General features: G+C 29.4%; 1 protein-coding gene and 1 long non-coding RNA gene across 6 annotated transcripts; both read right to left on the bottom strand.

Annotated features, from left to right (window-relative positions):
- Positions 1-2,689: 2,689 nt before the first annotated feature.
- On the bottom strand, positions 2,690-11,470 carry LOC141457184 (uncharacterized). Of its 3 annotated transcripts, none has more exons than XR_012460245.1 (4): positions 11,361-11,470; positions 6,682-6,875; positions 5,870-5,973; positions 2,690-2,817 (listed from the first exon to the last, which is right to left on the bottom strand). It is a non-coding gene; the product is annotated as an uncharacterized lncRNA (long non-coding RNA). The 3 variants fall into 3 exon arrangements; XR_012460246.1 differs by having other exon boundaries at positions 6,682-6,816; positions 11,361-11,468; XR_012460244.1 differs by lacking the exon at positions 11,361-11,470 and having other exon boundaries at positions 6,682-8,359.
- A 1,659-nt stretch (positions 11,471-13,129) lies between these two features.
- On the bottom strand, positions 13,130-20,603 carry LOC141457183 (uncharacterized). 3 transcript variants are annotated; one of them, XM_074133813.1, is made up of 7 exons: positions 20,470-20,603; positions 19,888-20,144; positions 18,966-19,087; positions 16,567-16,683; positions 14,984-15,118; positions 14,507-14,605; positions 13,130-13,397 (listed from the first exon to the last, which is right to left on the bottom strand). In XM_074133813.1, exons 2-4 carry the CDS (start codon positions 20,110-20,112, stop codon positions 16,653-16,655), a joined length of 378 nt encoding a protein of 125 aa, XP_073989914.1. In that variant the 5' UTR covers positions 20,113-20,144; positions 20,470-20,603; the 3' UTR covers positions 13,130-13,397; positions 14,507-14,605; positions 14,984-15,118; positions 16,567-16,652. The 3 variants fall into 3 exon arrangements, with proteins under 3 accessions (XP_073989914.1, XP_073989913.1, XP_073989915.1); XM_074133812.1 differs by having other exon boundaries at positions 16,571-16,683; XM_074133814.1 differs by having other exon boundaries at positions 16,571-16,683; positions 18,966-19,084.
- Between the last annotated feature and the right edge of the window lie 924 nt (positions 20,604-21,527).

Genomic DNA, 21,527 nt, shown 5'->3' with positions numbered 1-21,527 from the left:
GAAGCTTGAAAGATTTTCATAAAAAATTAAGGACTTACTGTTGCGTTTCTTAAGTTCGCTGAAAGCGTCTAATAGTAGAACTCCATGAAATCTTACTAGTTATTAAGAAACAGAAAAGTAGTTTCTTTTGTTAATACCAAGATTGAACCTTCATCTTTTCAAAGTAAAATTTGGACATCTTCAGCAATATTAGATTGGATTTACTTACTTATTTATTAATTTAAATTATTACGGTCGAACTAATTTTTCTACTAACAAACTATTACATATAACTTGACTGACTCACAAAATACCATCTCACTAATTTGGGTTCAGGTCAAAGTGTTTATCAATAACATCAAGTTGAACATATCGTGCATAAAGTAGAAAACAGTAAGTACACAGCAGCTATATCTTGATTTAGCTGATATCTGACTGCTGTACAAAATTAGGTAGACTTAGGCTATTAATTACATTATTCAAATCTTACTATCTTTTTTAGAAGACTTTGCTTTTTTAGGTAAGATTAATAAAAATTTTAATATAGAATTACATTTTGTTTTGAAAATAAATGAAAAAAAAAATAGCTGGAATCAGCTGCTTAGATAACCTTTACTTACCAGCTGATCAGCCTGACCAGTTACCGACAGCCATCTTTAACTCGTTCGTGGTGTCTCTTTATTAACGTGACTTTTTAAGTGAACATTAGTGAGTGATAAAGTGATGTTCGGGTTTACAAATTGAGTTTAAGTTATACTTAGTGCGTGATATACAGTTTTAGTGTAAATAGTATTGTGAATTATTTTAAAACGTGTCAAGTTCTGTTGGATAGTGATCTATTAAGATGCTGATGAACTTGGATATTCTTTTAGCAAGGTAAGACTTTATTATCAATTATTTAATTATATTTTATTATTCTTGCAAGAAAACAGCATGTTATCATTCAATTATTACTTACAAATGAATATCAGTGCTTTTTCTTGACTATGCTCAGTGTTGGTTAATTCTTTAATTTTGAACACAACAAAAAGTATTTAAATTGATCTCTAAACCGTTTTGATGAATTCTTTGACCTTTATTTTTAATCGACTACGAGTTCAAAATTAGTATTCTTAGTTTACACTGGGTCAAAAAAGTTTGTGAACACTTACCTAAATTTTATTTTTTTAATCTTAGTAGAAACTTCTTTTTTTCTCTCAAATGAAATCATACTATCTTTTTTAGGTAAGATTAATAAAAATTTTAATTTAGAGTTACATTTTGTTTTGAAAATAAATAAATAAAAATAACAGCTGGAATCAGGTGCTTAGATAACCTTCACTTACCAGCTGATCAGCCTGGCCAGTTACCGTCGGCCATCTTTAACTCGTTCGTGGGTCTCTTTATTATCGTGATTTTCTTAGTGATATTAGTGAGTGATAAAGTGATGTTCGGGTTTACAAATTGAGTTTAAGTTATACTTAGTGCGTGATATACAGTTTTAGTGTAAATAGTATTGTGAATTATTTTAAAACGTGTCAAGTTCTGTTGGATAGTGATCTATTAAGATGCTGATGAACTTGGATATTCTTTTAGCAAGGTAAGACTTTATTATCAATTATTTAATTATATTTTATTATTCTTGCATGAAAACAGCATGTTATCATTCAATTATTACTTACAAATGAATATCAGTGCTTTCTCTTGACTATATTCAGTGTTAGTTAATTCTTTAATTTTGAACACAACAAAAAGTATTTAAATTGATCTTTAAACCGTTTTGATGAATTCTTTGACCTTTATTTTTAATCGACTACGAGTTCAAAATTAGTATTCTTAGTTTACACTGGGTCAAAAAAGTTTGTGAACACTTACCTAAATTTTATTTATTTTTATCTTAGTAGAAACTTCTTTTTTTCTCTCAAATGAAATCGTACTATCTTTTTTAGGTAAGATTAATAAAAATTTTAATTTAGAGTTACATTTTGTTTTGAAAAAAAATAAATAAAAAAACTCGTAAACTGTTGGTACGTTGCTAATTCTCCATTAATTTAGATTATAAAATAAGGGTTGTTGTTTTTTTGTTAACTCATTATAAAAAAAAATTCCTTCGAGTCAAGAAAATTCATTTGCTTTAAGAAAATGAATTCGTTTATGAAAATTTTCTAGTCCCAATGCTAAAAAATTTTGTTTTAAATGTTTTGTTGGCAATCTATTTCATTATATAAGGAAACTAACTTGAAAAGCACATAAATTAGAGTTGACGCGGAAAAAATAATTAGAATGTAATGAGTACCTGAAATATAAATAAATAATAACATGCATAACGTGCAAATATTACTTCATTTAAAAAAAAAAAAAAAACCCATACTTAAAACATCTAGTTTGCCAAGAAAAATGTATTAGTGAAAGGACGGGAGCAATTTATTGAAGTGCTCAAGATTTCAGTTTACTCAATTTTTTTTTGGCTAGCTAATGGTGTACTAAAAAAACAAATTGGAAACTGGAAATAGCAGTCCGTATAGTAGGAAAAAAATGTTTTTTTTTTTTCAAATGAAGTAACTTAATCAGTAGGTGTATAGGGAATCAAACAGTAAGAACAAAATATTAGTTTATTATAGCTTTTATTGTAACTTTTTTAACTACAATAATTATTATAATACGTTCTACAGTTTAGGAAGTTAACAAAATTTAAGAATAATCATTAGTTATTTAAATTACATAAGTAAATATTACATTGTTTCAGGTTGCTGGTTTTAGAGGTGCTCGTGTTGATAGCAACTATCTCTTTCATTGCAACAAGTTGCACAGCATTGATTTCTGGATGGGAATTGACACTACTTCTGTTGCTGGTAGTATCTATAAAGATAATTGTACAAAGGTTAGTGAAGTTCTATTTTTAAAATCAGTTTTTTTTTTTTCTTAAGCGTTTATAATCTCTTTTTCAAATTTCAGTCTCATTACTGTTGTTTTCTTTATTTTTCCTTTTTATATAAATTTTGAATGTATCTTATTAAGAACATACCAATTAAAAATGCTTCACTTATTAGGAAATGTTTCGTTTTCCAAAAAATATATTAATAAATAAAATAATAATAAAAATAAAATAAAATAAAAACGAAAACAAGAAGAAACAGAGACTGAAAAAGAAATAGATATTATTACAAATATTAAATAAAGTAAAAAGCTGTACATTTTATTATACTTATATAATTTATTCAAATAGTTCATATAACAGTAAAACAAAAATTTGGTATAGGTAGCAAGAGGAATAGTGTTAATTTGAGAACTGTACAGGGAGTAAAAAGGAAGGATTCCTCTCAGGACGTTGCACTAAATATTTACTTCCACCTTTCACGTAAGTTCTTTAAAATTATTTTGCATGTTGCATGTAATCAGCTAAACTGGCTACGTGGCTAACTGGTTGAACGTGCTACCTGGTTACCTAGTTAATCTGTTTAACTTGTAAGCTAGTTAATCTGTTAACTACATAACTGATTAATCGGTTAAATTGGTTTTACTGGTGTATCTGTATAACAGGTTTACTGGTTATCTAGTTAATCGGATAGACTGGCTAACTGATTTAACTGATAAATCGGTTAAACTGCATAACTGTTTAATTCGTTATTCTGCTTAGTTTATTGGGTTAAACTGGCTAACTGGTTTAACTAGTAAAATAGTTTATCCGTTGAACTGGATAGATAATCAGCTAATCGGTTTAATGGTTCATCTGGTTGACAGGCTGACTGGATAACTAGGTAATAAGTTATTTGGCTTATACTAGTCAGCCAATAAAACCGATTAACTGGTTACTCAATTTAACTAGTTAAACCAAGTGTCAGATTAACTAGTTAACCGGGATGAATAGTTCAACCTCTTAGCCGGTAAACCAGATAAATTGATTAGCTACTTAACCGGTTAAACTGGCTGACTAGTTAAACTGGTTAACTAGTTGATCGGTTGAACTGGGTAACTGGTTGAGCCGATTACCTAGTTAACCGGTTAAACTGGCAGACTGGTTTAACTGGTTAACTAGTTAATCGGTTGAACTGCGTAACCGGTTTAGCTGAATTAAAGTTAACCGGTTAAACTGGAACCTGGTTTAACTGGTTAACTAGTAAATCGTTGTGGTTAGGTTAGGTTAGCTTACCTACCCTAACTTAACCTAAGTAAAAGGGGGGGTTAGGTTAGCTTATGATAGCTTAATTTAACTTAACCTAACCTACCCTAGCTTAATTAACCTAGCCCTAACTTAACCTAACCTACCCTAGCCTAACTTAATCTAATCTAACCTAATCAGTTATACAACTGGTTAACAAAGCAGCCGGCCAGTTTTGCCGATTAACTAATTGACCGACCAGTTATAAACTAGCCAGACAGTAAAAAGAATTACCTAGTTAACCAATTTAACTAACCAGTTAGCCAGGTTAACCGATAAACTAATTAACCAGTTTAACCGATTAACTTGTTAACCAGTATAATCTATCAACTAGTTAACTGGTTTAATCGGCTAATGGGTTTAACTAGACGACCTGATTTACTAGTTAATTGATTAAACTAGTTTAACTAGCTTACTGGTTTAACTAGATGATCGGTTAAACTGGCTAACTGATTAAGGGTATTACTTGGTAGTATGTTAATCGGTTAAACTTGTTAACTGTTCATCAGTCAAAGTAGCCAACTGGTTAACTGGCTAAACGTGTTAAACTAATTCAAATGGTTACCTTTGTCAATTCGTTTCACCTTACAACTTATTTTCTTCATTTATCCACTTACCAGTCCACTTATACCTCTAATATAGGCGGATAATCAAGAAGTGGACAGTTAAAAGAATCAATTGATAGGTGAAGAAAATTAATTGATAAATGACAAAGGTAACCAGTTGAACTAATTCAACCAGTTTAGCCAGTTAACGAGTTGCTATTATGTCCGATAACAGTTAACAAGTTTACCCGATTAACTAGTTACCCAGTTGTACCTTAACCAGTTAGACAGTTCAACCGATAAACTAGTTCAAGCAGTTAGCTAGTTAAACTAGTTTAACCGATTACTAGTTAACCAGGTTGACTGGTTAACCCATTAGCCAATTAAACCAGATAACTGCGTTAAATAGGTTATACTGTTTAAATAGTTAATTGGTTAAAGTGGTTCAGTTTATCGGTTAAACAGGTTCAATTAATTAAATTGGCTAGCTAGGTAATCATTTTTAACAGACTAGTTTATCTAGTCAATTAGTTAATCGGCTAGTTACTTTGTTAACCAGTTTAACTGCTTTAGTACTTAATCGGTTTAACGGTTTAACAGGCTAACTAGTTTAACTAGTTATTCCGTTAAACTGGTTAATCTAGTTCAGCTGGTTACCTTTGCCATTTATCCACTCATTTCTCTTCACCCATCATTTATTTTCTTCACCTATCAACTTATTGTATTTATCTATCCACTTATCGATCTACCTACCAGCCTATACTGTGATATAAGTGGATAGGTAAAACAATAAGTGGATAAATGAAGAAAGTAAGTTAGTAGGAGAAGAAAATAAGTTGCCAGGCGAAGCGAAGTGACAATAGTAACCCATTAAACTAGATTAACCAGTTCAACCGATTAACTAGTAACAAGTTTAAGTGATTAACCAGTCAACCAGTAAAACCAGTTTAACCGATAATCAGTGTTAACCGATAAAACCGATTAAGTAGTTATTTTAACCAGTTAACCGAGCATAACTGTTTACACTGGTGTTACAGTTTTAACTAGTTAACTAGTAAAAGCAGTTAGCCAGTGCAACCGATTAGAATCTTTAATCAGTGTACCAGTACAGTATAACAAGTACAACCAGTTTAACCTGTGTAACAGTTAGCTAGTTTAACTGGTTAAAAGATTAACCAATTATATTACTTTAGATACTTTATCATACCTGTAACAGTGCATAATAGGTCAATTGTGCTCTTCTGTTTCAAGGCATTAGTTGGATCCAGTTCTACATCAGTTTCGGACCCTGATCCATGCTCGGTAGCTTGTCTTCAGGAACATTATGAATACAACATTAAATTAGTTTGAAATGTTTCAACTATAAGAAGAATGATAATTCAAAACTAATTGTAATTTATTGTAGTTAAAAAAGTTACAATAAAAGCTATAGTAAACTAATACTTTGTTCTTACTGTTTGATTCCCTACACCTACTGATTAAGTTACTATATTCTTAAAACAAATGATAACTAATAATTATTTTTCTACTATACGTACCGAAAGTTTTTTTTTTTTGTATTTAAAAATACATGATTAGCTAGCCAAAAAATAAAATCTTGAACAATTCAATAAAGTGCTCTCAACCTTTCACTAATACAATTTGTATGGCAAACCATGTTTTAAATATGAGCTGGCGAATTTTTTTGAAAAAGAAGTAATATTTGCCGCCCAGCAAATCTAAGTATGTTATTATTTATTTATATTTCAGGTACTCATTACGTTCAAATTATCTTATCCTCGTCAACTTCAATTTATTGGCTTTTCAAGTTAGTTTCCTTATATAATGAAATAGATTGCCAATAAAAAAATTAAAACAATGAAACTAGCATTGGGAGTAAAAAGATTTCATAAACGAATTCATTTTCTTAAAGCAAATGAATTTTCTTGACTTGGAGGAAATTTTTTTATAATGAGTTAACAAGAAAACCAACGTTTATTTTATAATCTAAATTAATGGAGAATTAGTAAATTTACTTACCAACAGTCGATGAGATGTATTTAGAAGTTACATTGATTGAAGAGCCCCATAACTTTGTATCTACAGCCAGCCAAGCAGACATTCAGTACACCCCCATGCCATAACATACAAGACTAGAGACAGTCAACCTAGTTTCTAAAGAAAATGCTTTCATAGTTTTGTCTCATTTGATAGTAGTGAACATTAAAGAAAACCTGTGATGGAATACAAGAAAAGAAATACATTATACCCAAATTGTGGAAAGGTATTACATTTATTGGAAACATCGGAAGTTACTACTTATATCTAGAAGATTCAAGCTGTAGAACTAGTAATATTTTTACCTAGCAGAAAAACCGTCTAAATTCATCAGCATCTTAATAGATCACTATCCAACAGCACTTGACACTTTTTAAAATAATTCACAATACTATTTACACTAAAACTGTATATCACGCACTAAGTATAACTTAAACACAATTTGTAAACCCGAACTTCACTTTAACACTCACTAATATCACTAAGAAAATCACGTTAATAAAGAGACACCACGAACGAGTTAAAGATGGCCGACGGTAACTGGCCAGGCTGATCAGCTGGTAAGTAAAGGTTATCTAAGCAACTGATTCCAGCTGTTTTTTTTTTTTATTTATTTTTAAAACAAAATGTAACTCTAAATTAAAATTTTTATTAATCTTACCTAAAAAAGATAGTATGATTTCATTTGAGAAAAAAAAAAAAAGTTTCTACTAAGATAAAAATAAATAAAATTTAGGTAAGTGGTCACAAACTTTTTTGCCCCAGTGTAAACTAAGAATACTAATTTTGAACTCGTAGTCGATTAAAAATAAAGGTCAAAGAATTCATCAAAACGGTTTAGAGATCAATTTAAATACTTTTTGTTGTGTTCAAAATTAAAGAATTAACTAACACTGAACATATTCAAGAGAAAGCACTGATATTCATTTGTAAGTAATAATTGAATGATAACATGCTGTTTTCTTGCAAGAATAATAAAATATAATTAAATAATTGATAATAAAGTCTTACCTTGCTAAAAGAATATCTAAGTTCATCAGCATCTTAATAGATCACTATCCAACAGAACTTGACACTTTTTAAAATAATTCACAATACTATTTACACTAAAACTGTATATCACGCACTAAGTATAACTTAAATTCAATTTATAAAGTCGAACTTCACTTTGCCACGCACTAATGTTCACTTAAAAAGTGAACTAATGTTCACTAAAAAATATTAAGATACAATCTAAGAGAAAGCTAAAAAAAAATGGGGTTGGATGGAATGTTTTTCTTTCAACAAGAAAACGACCCGAAACATACTGCACTAAAAACTTGGGAATGCCTTTATATAGGGTTATCATACGTCCCGGTTTGGCCGGGACTGTCCCGATTTTAAGCACTTGTCCCAGCGTCCCAGCAGGTTGTTAAATGTGTCCCGGATGTTAAAGGTTAAAAAAAAATATTTAATATTAGTAAATATAAAGAAATCGTTTGCTTGTGTGTAACGTTGGTGCCTTATTATTTTATAAAACTAATCTAAATTTGAAATATAGTAAATTTTATGATTTAATTAGAAATGACGAAAACTTTCTAAAAAAAGTACAATTTTCTGAGAAATACTGTTGTACAAGTAAATAATATACATATATTATATTACTACTATTAATATGTAAGTGTATTTTATTATATATTTATATTTATCCTAAATTTTTTGTGATTTTTTACGATATACGTTTAGTTTTGTGACACTCAATAATATTAATAATTCGTAATAGCAAAATATTCATAAAAGTGTAAGTTATACTTTAATAACAATGAAAAAAATCTAACAAATTATACTATTTATTTATTTTTACCTGACTGTCCCGGTTTGGCGTAAAAAATAAATGGTAACCCTACCTTTATATAATACAACCGGGCGCCCAAACACCCTTCGAAAATCGCCAGACCTTAACCCAATCGAACCAATTTGCCAAATCAATAAAAGAGAAATAAGAAACCGTGATCAAGTTCAAAAACGCTATTTTAGAAGAATGGGATAAAATTCCAACGTTGACGAATACAAAATTAGCAGGATCGATGAATGCTCGCTTGTTGGAAGTGACTAGAAACAAAGAAGGTCCTACAAGTTTTTAAAATTTATAATACATGTACAATGTGTAAGAATAATTTATTATGTACATGTTGTTCAAAGATTTTTATTATTATTCATTCATGTGTGGTGTTGTTTGATTTGTTTCATTATGAAATTCCTGTAAAAAAAATATAATAGACTTTATAAGAAAAAAACTGATTTACCGAATAGTATTATTTCATATGAGAAAAAATAAGAAGTTTCTACTAAGAGAAAAGAAATAAAATTTAGGTAAGTGTTCACAAACTTTTTTGACCCAGTGTAAACTAAGAATACTAATTTTGAACTCGTAGTCGATTAAAAATAAAGGTCAAAGAATTCATCAAAACGGTTTAGAGATCAATTTAAATACTTTTTGTTGTGTTCAAAATTAAAGAATTAACTAACACTGAATATAGTCAAGAGAAAGCACTGATATTCATTTGTAAGTAATAATTGAATGATAACATGCTGTTTTCTTGCAAGAATAATAAAATATAATTAAATAATTGATAATAAAGTCTTACCTTGCTAAAAGAATATCCAAGTTCATCAGCATCTTAATAGATCACTATCCAACAGAACTTGACACGTTTTAAAATAATTCACAATACTATTTACACTAAAACTGTATATCACGCACTAAGTATAACTTAAACTCAATTTGTAAACCCGAACATCACTTTATCACTCACTAATGTTCACTTAAAAAGTCACGTTAATAAAGAGACACCACGAACGAGTTAAAGATGGCTGTCGGTAACTGGTCAGGCTGATCAGCTGGTAAGTAAAGGTTATCTAAGCAGCTGATTCCAGCTATTTTTTTTTTCATTTATTTTCAAAACAAAATGTAACTCTAAATTAAAATTTTTATTAATCTTACCTAAAAAAGATAGTATGATTTCATTTGAGAGAAAAAAAGAAGTTTCTACTAAGATAAAAAAAAATAAAATTTAGGTAAGTGTTCACAAACTTTTTTGACCCAGTGTAAACTAAGAATACTAATTTTGAACTCGTAGTCGATTAAAAATAAAGGTCAAAGAATTCATCAAAACGGTTTAGAGATCAATTTAAATACTTTTTGTTGTGTTCAAAATTAAAGAATTAACCAACACTGAGCATAGTCAAGAAAAAGCACTGATATTCATTTGTAAGTAATAATTGAATGATAACATGCTGTTTTCTTGCAAGAATAATAAAATATAATTAAATAATTGATAATAAAGTCTTACCTTGCTAAAAGAATATCCAAGTTCATCAGCATCTTAATAGATCACTATCCAACAGAACTTGACACGTTTTAAAATAATTCACAATACTATTTACACTAAAACTGTATATCACGCACTAAGTATAACTTAAACTCAATTTGTAAACCCGAACATCACTTTATCACTCACTAATGTTCACTTAAAAAGTCACGTTAATAAAGAGACACCACGAACGAGTTAAAGATGGCTGTCGGTAACTGGTCAGGCTGATCAGCTGGTAAGTAAAGGTTATCTAAGCAGCTGATTCCAGCTATTTTTTTTTTTATTTATTTTCAAAACAAAATGTAATTCTATATTAAAATTTTTATTAATCTTACCTAAAAAAGCAAAGTCTTCTAAAAAAGATAGTAAGATTTGAATAATGTAATTAATAGCCTAAGTCTACCTAATTTTGTACAGCAGTCAGATATCAGCTAAATCAAGATATAGCTGCTGTGTACTTACTGTTTTCTACTTTATGCACGATATGTTCAACTTGATGTTATTGATAAACACTTTGACCTGAACCCAAATTAGTGAGATGGTATTTTGTGAGTCAGTCAAGTTATATGTAATAGTTTGTTAGTAGAAAAATTAGTTCGACCGTAATAATTTAAATTAATAAATAAGTAAGTAAATCCAATCTAATATTGCTGAAGATGTCCAAATTTTACTTTGAAAAGATGAAGGTTCAATCTTGGTATTAACAAAAGAAACTACTTTTCTGTTTCTTAATAACTAGTAAGATTTCATGGAGTTCTACTATTAGACGCTTTCAGCGAACTTAAGAAACGCAACAGTAAGTCCTTAATTTTTTATGAAAATCTTTCAAGCTTCTGACGCTATTTACAAAACCACGAACGAGCCTCAAACTGGATCTGTGCAAATGATACCGAAAGAAAAAATACAGCGCCAGAAAAATTAATGATTAGATTATTTAGCTGATAGCTCGATGATAGCTATTTGAAAACAGTATAACAATTTCAGAAAAATAATAAAATTCAAACCTTTTTAAGAACTTATAGTTTTGGGATTACTTCTACAGCATCTTTAGTACATAATATTATGATTCAAGAACATTCAATTAAAATACATTGGATACTCTACTATTAAGTTGTTTTTGGTAATTGAAAATGAACACATTTCTCAATGAAAGAAAAGAGAATATACCCGAAATCGTACAAAATTAAAAAATTTACTTAAAATTATAATTAACAAAAATAGAGAATTAATGTCTGAAATTTGGAAATAAGAACACTTGGGCTAGATAGCTTATGGTATTTCAAGTAGAGAAATAGTATTTCAACTTACTTGTGCAGGTTTACTAACTCTTATCTCCAAACTACAGGAAATATTGCAGCTATAACAACTATCAACATCAAATACAACTACGTCTCTCGCACAGCAAAGACAAGTCACTGATAACTGATAAGCATATGTTGCATAACCTAAGAGAACCTACAAGCACCATAATTTGGAGTTTTATAATAGGTGTAACTTAATATATTTGTTCTCGAAATAAAAATGCTACAACAAATAAATCATTTAATTATTTTCGAGGGGATATTTTTTTTTTAAGTGTATCTGGTTAAATGTGAGCAAATTTTAGGATATATACTCGTAAGTCTTGCGAGTCACTAATATGGTTAAATGTGCGTTTAAGAAGGTCCTGTATAAGTCTTGTGAGTCACCAGTCGATTGAAGTTTTCCCAAACTCTGTAAAGAATTTATTAAACTTTTTGTAAAAAAGTTTATAAATAATTTTATAATAATAAAAAAATAGTGTATTAATAATATTGGTTTTTCCCCCTTTTAATCTCTTAAATAATAAGGAATTAAAAATAATTAAAAAAAAAGAATTAACATAACATTAAAAAAAATTGTTAAAAAAGGCCTCCAGTCTGGAAAGTGAATTTTTAATCGTTTAAATAGTGATTGTTTTGCTACCTAGGAGTGACAGTACAAACTGCAGTTCATTCGTTATTAACTCCATTATTTTTATTAATTATTAAGTACCTCGAGCTTTTTTTAAATTAGGCAACATTATAGTTAGATGGCATTAATTATTTGTTAATTATTGATACCGGAAGTAAGCTAAAATAAATTGTTTTATGCTGAGAACAATACATAAAATGTTTCTTGCTTGTCGAATGTGCAATAGTACTGCCATACTATATATGTGTGTTATTTGCAGGGTGGGAGGGTGGGGAATTACGTTTTAGAATAATTTTTATTTTTGACTAGACAGACATATGGTATGATACTGATACCTCTTTCATATTTGATTTTAGAAATATTTTTTTTTTTTTTATTCTTATACAAGAACTCGATTACATTTTAGAATAATTTTTATTTTTGATTAGACATATTAGAAATATTTTTTTTTACAAGAACTTCCATGTATGTTTATGACAGTGATTTTTGACTAGGCAGACATATGTTATCATTCATAACTTTTTCGTATTCGATGATGTGAGACTAGAGTAGATATGTTTAAGGTGACGAGCGACAGAGCGACCTACTCCCCTAAAATGCTCAAATCGTACTGAAGAGAAATCTTGACAGCTGTATATAGTTGTAGTGCTACCTAGTGACAAATATGTAAACTAAAATGTGTTTATATATTTGACGGGTCCAGTAAGTGCTTCTACCTTGTGGCAATTATTAAAACTAAACTTTCTTTTATAATTATTTCCTTTTTTCAATGTTCTTTACTTCTTTATTTTCTAAACAGATCGACTCAACATTTACTATCTAGGATTGCCTTCAATATTAACTATCAAATGCAGAAACAACAGCATTACACTGAAATTAACAGACTATTTCCAATGGTTTTTTAACCTTTTTTAATTAAAGTCTTTCTTTTTTATTCCTTCCACTCTCGCAGCTATTTCTAACCTTTTTTCAGGTTTTCCTTTTTATTTTATTTTTTTAAATTATATCCTTTTTAACAATTTATCTGTTTGAACATGTTAATAAACATCTTTAACAGTTTATTTTTATTTTGGGAAATTATTTCTTTCATCCTGTTGTCTGTTCGCTGTGGAAGTTTTTTTAAATGAAAAGGAGAATAAATAAGATTCTTTTTTAAAATTTATAATTTTTTTTTATACAGCAAACAAATTAAACAGTATATTAAAAACAAAGAACATGCAATTAGAAGTAAAAATTTTAACATTACATTGTGAAATTAACGTGCATATTACATATAGTAACTACATAAATACTTGTTTTATTAATTGATTCTTCAGAAAAATTTCCTAGGATAGATGATTTACATCTATTTCACTTGGGCTTCTATTAATGAACAGTTTTGCTGCCAGTACTCCAGTATCAGAGGTATTTAATCTGAAAATCAACATTAGATACAATCACCAATATTTATGTACTTAAAATAATTAGTTTTTACTGAGTTTAGCTTGAATTAAGAACCTAGAAAAAGAAATGTATAATAACTGATTATGTATTCATAAAAATTAAATAAATGAAAGTTTAAATCACTTTTTAAAGAATCTAACCCTTTCTTTCAAAGAAAATGAAATATATTTTCAAAAAACATATTTATTATTTATCAATAAGATTACTCTGATTGAACAATACAACAACAAACATGCTACTAATATACTAATTTTTTTGATACAGAATACAAAATAGTTCAGTGATTGGAAAATATAACAGAATTTCAATTAAATTAAAACCTTTTTTCAAAAAATTTAAACTTTCTTTTACCTACGAAGATAAAAATGTATATATGAAAAAAGTTTTAGTTTATGTAGTATTACATAATCCACAGATCCACAGTTAGAGAATCTAGTTTAGTTTATTATCAAAATAGAATGGATGCAAATTACCTCATAAATAAGGTCGTATTTGCTGGAAGTATAGATGGATCCGTAAAAATAATTAAATGAGTTATAATAGAGGATTTAACCATATTACAAAAGTAATGAACAGTATAAATATGGAAACTGTTCTGTCAAGTAGTAATGTTTCTGAGTGGGACAGTATATTCCTGAATATTTGAATATGTTTAGAGACACTTTTCAAAAACAAGTTCGTTGACGATGTGATTAATAGTGAATATTATAGTCATTATAGAGTGCTTGAATTCAATTTGGATGATGATTAACATTACCTGACCAGTAATATGTCCTTAGACCATCTAACTAGTTAGCCGCTAAGCCGAATAACGAATTAACCAGTTATCCAGTTTAACCGATTTATCAGTTAAATCAGTTAGCCCGTCTATCCGATTAACTAGATAACCAGTAAACCTGTTATACAGATATACCAGTAAAACCGATTGAACTGATTAACCAGTTATGCAGTTTAACAGAGTAACTAGCTAACAAGTTTAATTGATTAACTAGGTAACCAGGTAGCACGTTTAACCAGTTAGCCACGTAGCCAGTTTAGCTGATTACATGCAACATGCAAAATAATTTTAAAGAACTTACGTGAAAGGTGGAAGTAAATATTTAGTGCAACGTCCTGAGAGGAATCCTTCCTCTTTACTCCCAGTACAGTTCTCAAATTAACACGATTCCTCTTGCTACCTATACCAAATTTTTGTTTTACTGTTATATAACTATTTGAATAAATTATATAAGTATATTAAAATGTACTGCTTTTTACTTTATTTAATATTTGTAATAATATCTATTTCTTTTTCAGTCTCTGTTTCTTCTTGTTTTCGTTTTTATTTTATTTTATTGTTATTATTATTTTATTTATTAATATATTTTTTGGAATACGAAAAATTTCCTAATAAGTGAAGCATTTTTAATTGGTATGTTCTTAATAAGATACATTCAAAATTTATATAAAAAGGAAAAATAAAGAAAACAACAGTAATGAGACTGAAATTTGAAAAAGAGATTATAAACGCTTAAGAAAAAAAAAAAAACTGATTTTAAAAATAGAACTTCACTAACCTTTGTACAATTATCTTTATAGATACTACCAGCAACAGAAGTAGTGTCAATTCCCATCCAGAAATCAATGCTGTGCAACTTGTTGCAATGAAAGAGAAAGTAGCTATCAACACGAGCACCTCTAAAACCAGCAGCCTGAAATAATGTCATATTTCAAATAACTAGTGATTATACATAAATTTTGTTAACTTTGTTGAACTGTAGAACGTATTATAATTATTTAATCTTAAATAAAAATATATATTTCCAAAGATCTTAATTAACTCTGTTTTCTTCTCCTTTCCCTTAATTTACAATAACCTAACCTACGGTACCCCAACATTGTGAATGTTTTTATATCAGCTGATTCTCAGTTATCGATGGGAAAATAAATAAATAAAAAAAATTCATTTACCATATTAGGTAAATATACAATAATTGAATTTTTATAACGGAATAAACTAAATTAAAAACATTCAAGCATATTGGACATTAAAAAAGAGTTACATATGTATACAATTAACAGGATTTATCCTGATGAGATATACATTTACCTAAGATAGAAACTATTAAAAAATATTTGTTATCGTTAGCGTACGTAAGAAAAGAAGTTCAGAGAATATAGAAACAACACCGTTAATGAAAATAAGTAAGAAATGGTCCAAGGTGTCAAACCAGAGGAACGCCTGAAACTGCTCATTACTGCAATAACTGTTTAAAGTATTTATTTTAGATTCGTTCTATTCATTAGGAAATCGAAAATCCAGTTTAGAAGGTTTCTAATACACCTATAATGCCTTAGCTTATGAACAGGTAAACTGACTTAAAGAAATGCATTAGAGCTGTTGTCGATAGATAAACGACATCAACACGACAGTACTTAATCTTAATCAAGCAATAAAGTAAGTAATTTTCAAACAACACGTTAATAATAGTTGATCAAACGGGAATGGAAACACTCTGCTTAGAACACACGGAAGATTTAAATAAATTAGAGCTGGGTCTAATTTTGGTACACAAATTACATTATAAACTTTTCACTGATCAGGAAAGAAATACATCCTTTCAAGATTGATAAACCCTACATTATTTCTAATATTTACTAATTTCGCATTCTAAAAGATATTCCATTTTTCACAAAGATTGTTTAAATTAGAACCATATATCTTTTTTAAAAAAGTGTTTGTTGAATTAAAATATACTTTTACTGCTGCAGGCGTTATACTTCTAACTGCTGTATAATTGATCATTGTCAAGAAATTGTATACTTTTAACTTTTAATAGCTTTCAATCGTAGTGCACAGATAATTTTTTCTATAAGAAGACTGGATGATATAACCAACCCATTATTAAAATAAGAGATATTGGTTATTAAAATTATTTTTTCCCTTTTAAACTTCTATTTTGAAACTAAAAAGACGAACGAAAATTATGTACAAGCAGATAATTATTAAATTCTGTAATAACAGCAAATCACGCGTAGATTCCTGTTCATTAAGCAACAAGTGGTTCACTAGTCAGGGTTATGTTTTAAAATAAAAATAAATGATGTAAAAATTTCACTTCCTAACAGTAAAAAAAAGTAATAATATAAAGAAACTTACTTACGTGAACGCATCAGCAATGAGTTGAATGCAGACAGCCAATGTCTAAGCGTGGTAGTATTGCCAGTGAAGTAACATTAATTTCATTAAATTGAGAAGCCCAAGATTTGTGATTTGCTGCACCAAAAAAAAAGAAAAAGATATTTGAAAAAATAGAAATATTACTACAATCATGTAAAATGAATGCCAGATTTAACCAATTATTATTATTATTATATTTGATTGGTTTGATTATTCCTAATTTTTGTTAACTTTTTAAACTGTAGAAAGTATTGTAATGCTTGTCATATTATCACGCCTTATAATTATTTATTCTACTGAAAAAATATACATTTACACGGAACTTTATTATATTTTTTTTTGTCCTTTACCTAAATTTACAGTAACCTAAACTTAAATCTAAGGTTCCCCAAGATTCCGAACATTGAGTAGGTTATTATATCAGCTGATTCTAAATGACTAGAAAAAGTAATTGATGAGAAATAAAAAACCCAAAATGCCTAAGCTTATGAACGAGAATGCTATTATGGATGTCTTGATCAAATTCATTAGAGATGTCGTCGATAAGATAAACGAGATCAACAGACAGTAATTAATCTTGATCAATCAAAAAAGTACGTAATTTTTAAACAACTCGATAATTATAGGGTGCGTTCCACTAAGCTACCACAACGACCACGCTCACGACCGCGGTTTTGGCCGTTCCACTTGCTTGCGAGCGTTGCGATCGAAAACCCAAGTGGAATGGTCTGTGGGCGTTTTAACCGTTCATGTAAACATTACATATGGCGGCCTCGAAAATAAGTTAGAAGCTTGAAGAGGTTATATTTTAATTTTTACCCCGTTTATAAGCAGTTTTTTTTTTTTTTTTTTTTAATATATGATTTAAGGCGCGTCAACATCTAAGGTTATTGGCGCCCGGAGCTTTTTTCTCGTTCTCTCGTTACAGACAACACTGTCCGTCACCGGACAGTGAGCTGTAAGAAGCTCCTACGAAGAGAAAATCTAAGGGTCAGCTGCTGGATTCGAACCCGGGACCTCCGCGTGGGAGTCCAGTATGCTAACCACATAGCTAATCCCTTCCCTTATAAGCAGTTATAATAAACTTTATTAATTATTGGTAAAGTTGACTTATATTAAAAGAATATATATAATTCAATTTTTTATATTACATTTTGGAGTATTTATAAAATTTACGTTTAAATAAAATTAAAGTGTCTTTTGTGGCAACAGTTGGATATTTATTAATAATGCTTTAGAATGTTCTTTATCTAGTTCCGATTAGAGTGGAATGCAATTTTACAAAATCGCAATGATAAAAAGCGAAAACTTAGGCCACGTATTATTAGCTATCAGAGTAATTGATCTTTATTCAGATGAAGAATTTAAAAGTTATTTCAGGTAAATGATTTTGGGTTATTCAGTGATTTAGTATGTAAAGGGATAAGTATTTATTTATTTATTGTAGACTTTCGAGAAACACATTCTATTATTTACATGAAATAATACTTTCATTTACATGAGATAATTTTTTCGGTCGCCATATTTTGTTTTAAAAATTGCGCCAACTCTGAACGCCCACTTTGACCCAGCTCTTAAGGTGGGGCGTTGTGGTCGTTGTGTGAGCGAAAATAGTGACGTCATTAGTGACGTTTTCGCCACGACCACGACCGCGGTCGCCAAGTGGAACGCCTGAAAGTATGTTTTGGTCGTTGTGGTCGCTTAGTGGAACGCACCCATAGTTGATCGACCCGAAAAGAAACCACACTTCTTAAAACACACTAAAGTTTTAAATAAATTAGTGAATTTCCTGCTGGGTCAAAGCTTCCTAATAATTTTGGTACACAAATTACTTTATAAACTTTCCACTAATCAGGAAAGAAAAACATCATTTAAAGATTAATAAAACTCCGTTTAACACATAGATTGTTCCAATTATAACCATGTATCATTTTTAAGAAAGTGTATGTTAAATTAAAATATACTTTTACAGCTGCAGGCGGATCTCTGACCAAACAATTTACTAATCTAACCGTTGTATATTGTTCGTTGTCAAATCAGTGTAGTGCTTCAAATTATATACTTTTAATAGCTTTCAATCGTAGTGTAAGATAAATTTTTCTATAAGAGGATTGGATGATATAACCGATTATTAAAAGAAGAGATATTAGTTATTAGCATTTTTTTTTCTTCTATTTTTAAACTAAAAAGACGAAAAAAACTACCTACAATCAAATAATCACTTAATTCAGTAAAAATAGTAAATCACGCTAAGATTCCTGTCCAATATGAAACAGGTAGTTTAAATTCTTCTCTAGTCAGTGTATGTTTTAAAATAAAAATCAATGTACAAATTTTACTTCCTGAGAATAAATAAATAATAAAACATATAAACTTACCTGAACGCATCAGCATACGAGAGTTGAATGCAAGCGTACATCTGCCAATATCTAAGCATCGTAACATCAGAAATGACAAAAACTGCCACTGAATTGAGAAATCCAAGATTTGTGACTTTCTGCTACAAAAAAAAAGAAAAGAAAAGATATTTGAAAAATTAGATATTTCACAACAATCATGGTAATGCGAGATTTTAATAATCTTCTATTATAGACAAATTGGATGAAGATTCCCTCTTCTTGGGCTTTCCTTTTGACGGCTTTGTAGAAGGTTTCCATATAAAGAGAAAATGACAATAAATAGTTTAATATTTTACATTAAAAAATAAAAGTAACTAAATGCTCAAGATGTATTTGCTAACACCAACATCTTATCAACCAATTTAACCTAGTCTTCAGCTTCTCTTTACTTTTCCAAAATTGTACAACACGCGAATTGAAGATTTTAATTTTAATGTTCTAATGTATTTTAACTGTAAAGGTTAATGTTTTACAAGAAGCTCCTCATGCTAACAGAGAAAAAATAAGATAAAACACTAAAGAGGCATCTGAAGTTAACAATCATTATGAAAATAAAACATAAATACTCAAATCTCTTAGCAGACTTACTATTTCATTGAAACACAATTACTTCTGTCCCGACTGCACTTTTGTCCACTATTAAATTGTAATAAAGACTAGAATCCCACCGTACTGAACACCCCAAGTAATCTTTACCAAATGGTAAATTACAACACATCAATTGAAATAGATCAACCATATTGGTATCAGCTGATAAATGAAGTTACTATGACGAGATATTATGCTCTGACTTGCGGGAATCAATGAAATGGTATACATTGATTTGAGTTGAATTGGTAAATGAAATCATAAATTAGATTTTTTTTATTTATTAAAGGAAAAACCGTGTAAAAAATCTCACCTGGGCAACAAAGATTATATCAATATTGCTAATGGCTGATAATTGGTGTGCTACTTTTACAGTAGTTCTACTCCGTGTTGCTCGGTTTAAAGCTGCTTGTACAATCAACCCGCTAAGTGAATCCAAACCCGGTGTAGTTTCATCAAGCATGAATATTTTCGGATTCATGACCAAAACTCGTGCAATGGCTATTCTTTGTTTTTTCCTCCAGATAGCAAAGTACATTCAGCTACAGGTACTTTTGAATACCTGAAAAACTGAAGCAATATACACAGATCAAGATTCTAGTAAAGAAAATCTTAAAATATCTACTTCAGGAAATGTTTTTGTAAATTGAATTGCATTAGCTAAAGTTGCTGCCACTATTACATCTTTCCAAGGTGGCAGCAGTCTTTGCATAAATTACATTGTCAGCGATGGACATGTTAAATAACAATTGTTCTTGCGAAACGTAACTTTGTCTTTGTCACCTGTTATTAAAATCTGCAATAAAAACGTATTTTTTTGGCACATCGACGACTATGGTCATTAGCGCCCTATAAAAACGTATTAACTAAGAAAATATTTCTGAAATATACATACATGTTATTTATAATTTTATTTGTTTATAACCCAGCCACGAAACACTACATGGAATTTTAGCGGATTGACTGGTGTAGATAACGTGGAGGTTACTATAATCTTACTCCACTGCCTTCACCATTCAAGTTCAAGTAAAGCTTTATATTATATACATTACTCGATATGAAAACAATCAAGTACAAAAATGATCAAGTAATAATAAAACCTCTACAAAATTGTATTGAACACACAATGATAAGAAAAAATTTGATGGTCAAATAATAAATTTTTGGATGCCCCCGCACAGACCGCCTTCTAATGTAGGCTAAGTTTTTTGTTGCTCAAAACTATTTATTAAGAAAAACTTTTATTTTGTATTATATAACGCTGGTTTTATCCATCCCAATACATATTTATTAAAACTCTGGCTCCTGAAGCATAGTATGAAACGGAAAATTTAAAACAAATATACAGTTCTTTTGATACTAAAACATACATGTCTAAGCTAAGAATGTTTTTTTGTTAATGGTGCGTCCGTCAACATCCGTAGTCATTGGCGCCCGAAGCTTCTTTCGGTGCACTGCCGTCATCCGGACAGTGTCCTCTCGTTACAAATAACATTTTCCATTGCTGGACAGAGAGCTGTAACTAGGTAGGGAAAATCTAAGGGCTTGTAGCTGGATTCGAAACTATAATCTTCGCCGTAGGAATGCAGTATTCGCTAACTACTCTGCTATTGCCTTCCCAGGATATGTGATTGTACTTGCTAGTTTTTTGTTTATGTTTAGCTATAACTTTACAAGGAAATACTACTTCTCTTCACAAATGAGAGGAATAGTTATGATCGAGTATATTGGAATGAAGTTAAAAGTATTACAGACATACTAATAAATATTTCTAAATATCAGTGGGAGGGGCAGATAAAATAGCTCTCTTAATTAATACTATTTATTAATTTCGACAATTTATAAATGCAATATTCATTTTATTATTAATATGCAACAATCATTTACATACTCTAATTGAAATATTATCAAAGAATCAAGAATTAAACACAACCAACACAAAACAACACTGAA

The sequence above is a fragment of the Rhodnius prolixus genome, unplaced genomic scaffold, assembly GCF_049639745.1.
Source record: "Rhodnius prolixus isolate KJV_2025 unplaced genomic scaffold, Rpr scaffold_10, whole genome shotgun sequence".
Taxonomy (NCBI): Eukaryota; Metazoa; Arthropoda; class Insecta; order Hemiptera; family Reduviidae; genus Rhodnius; species Rhodnius prolixus.
Note: the sequence above shows the minus strand (reverse complement) of the source record. Positions and strands in the feature narration are given on the sequence as shown.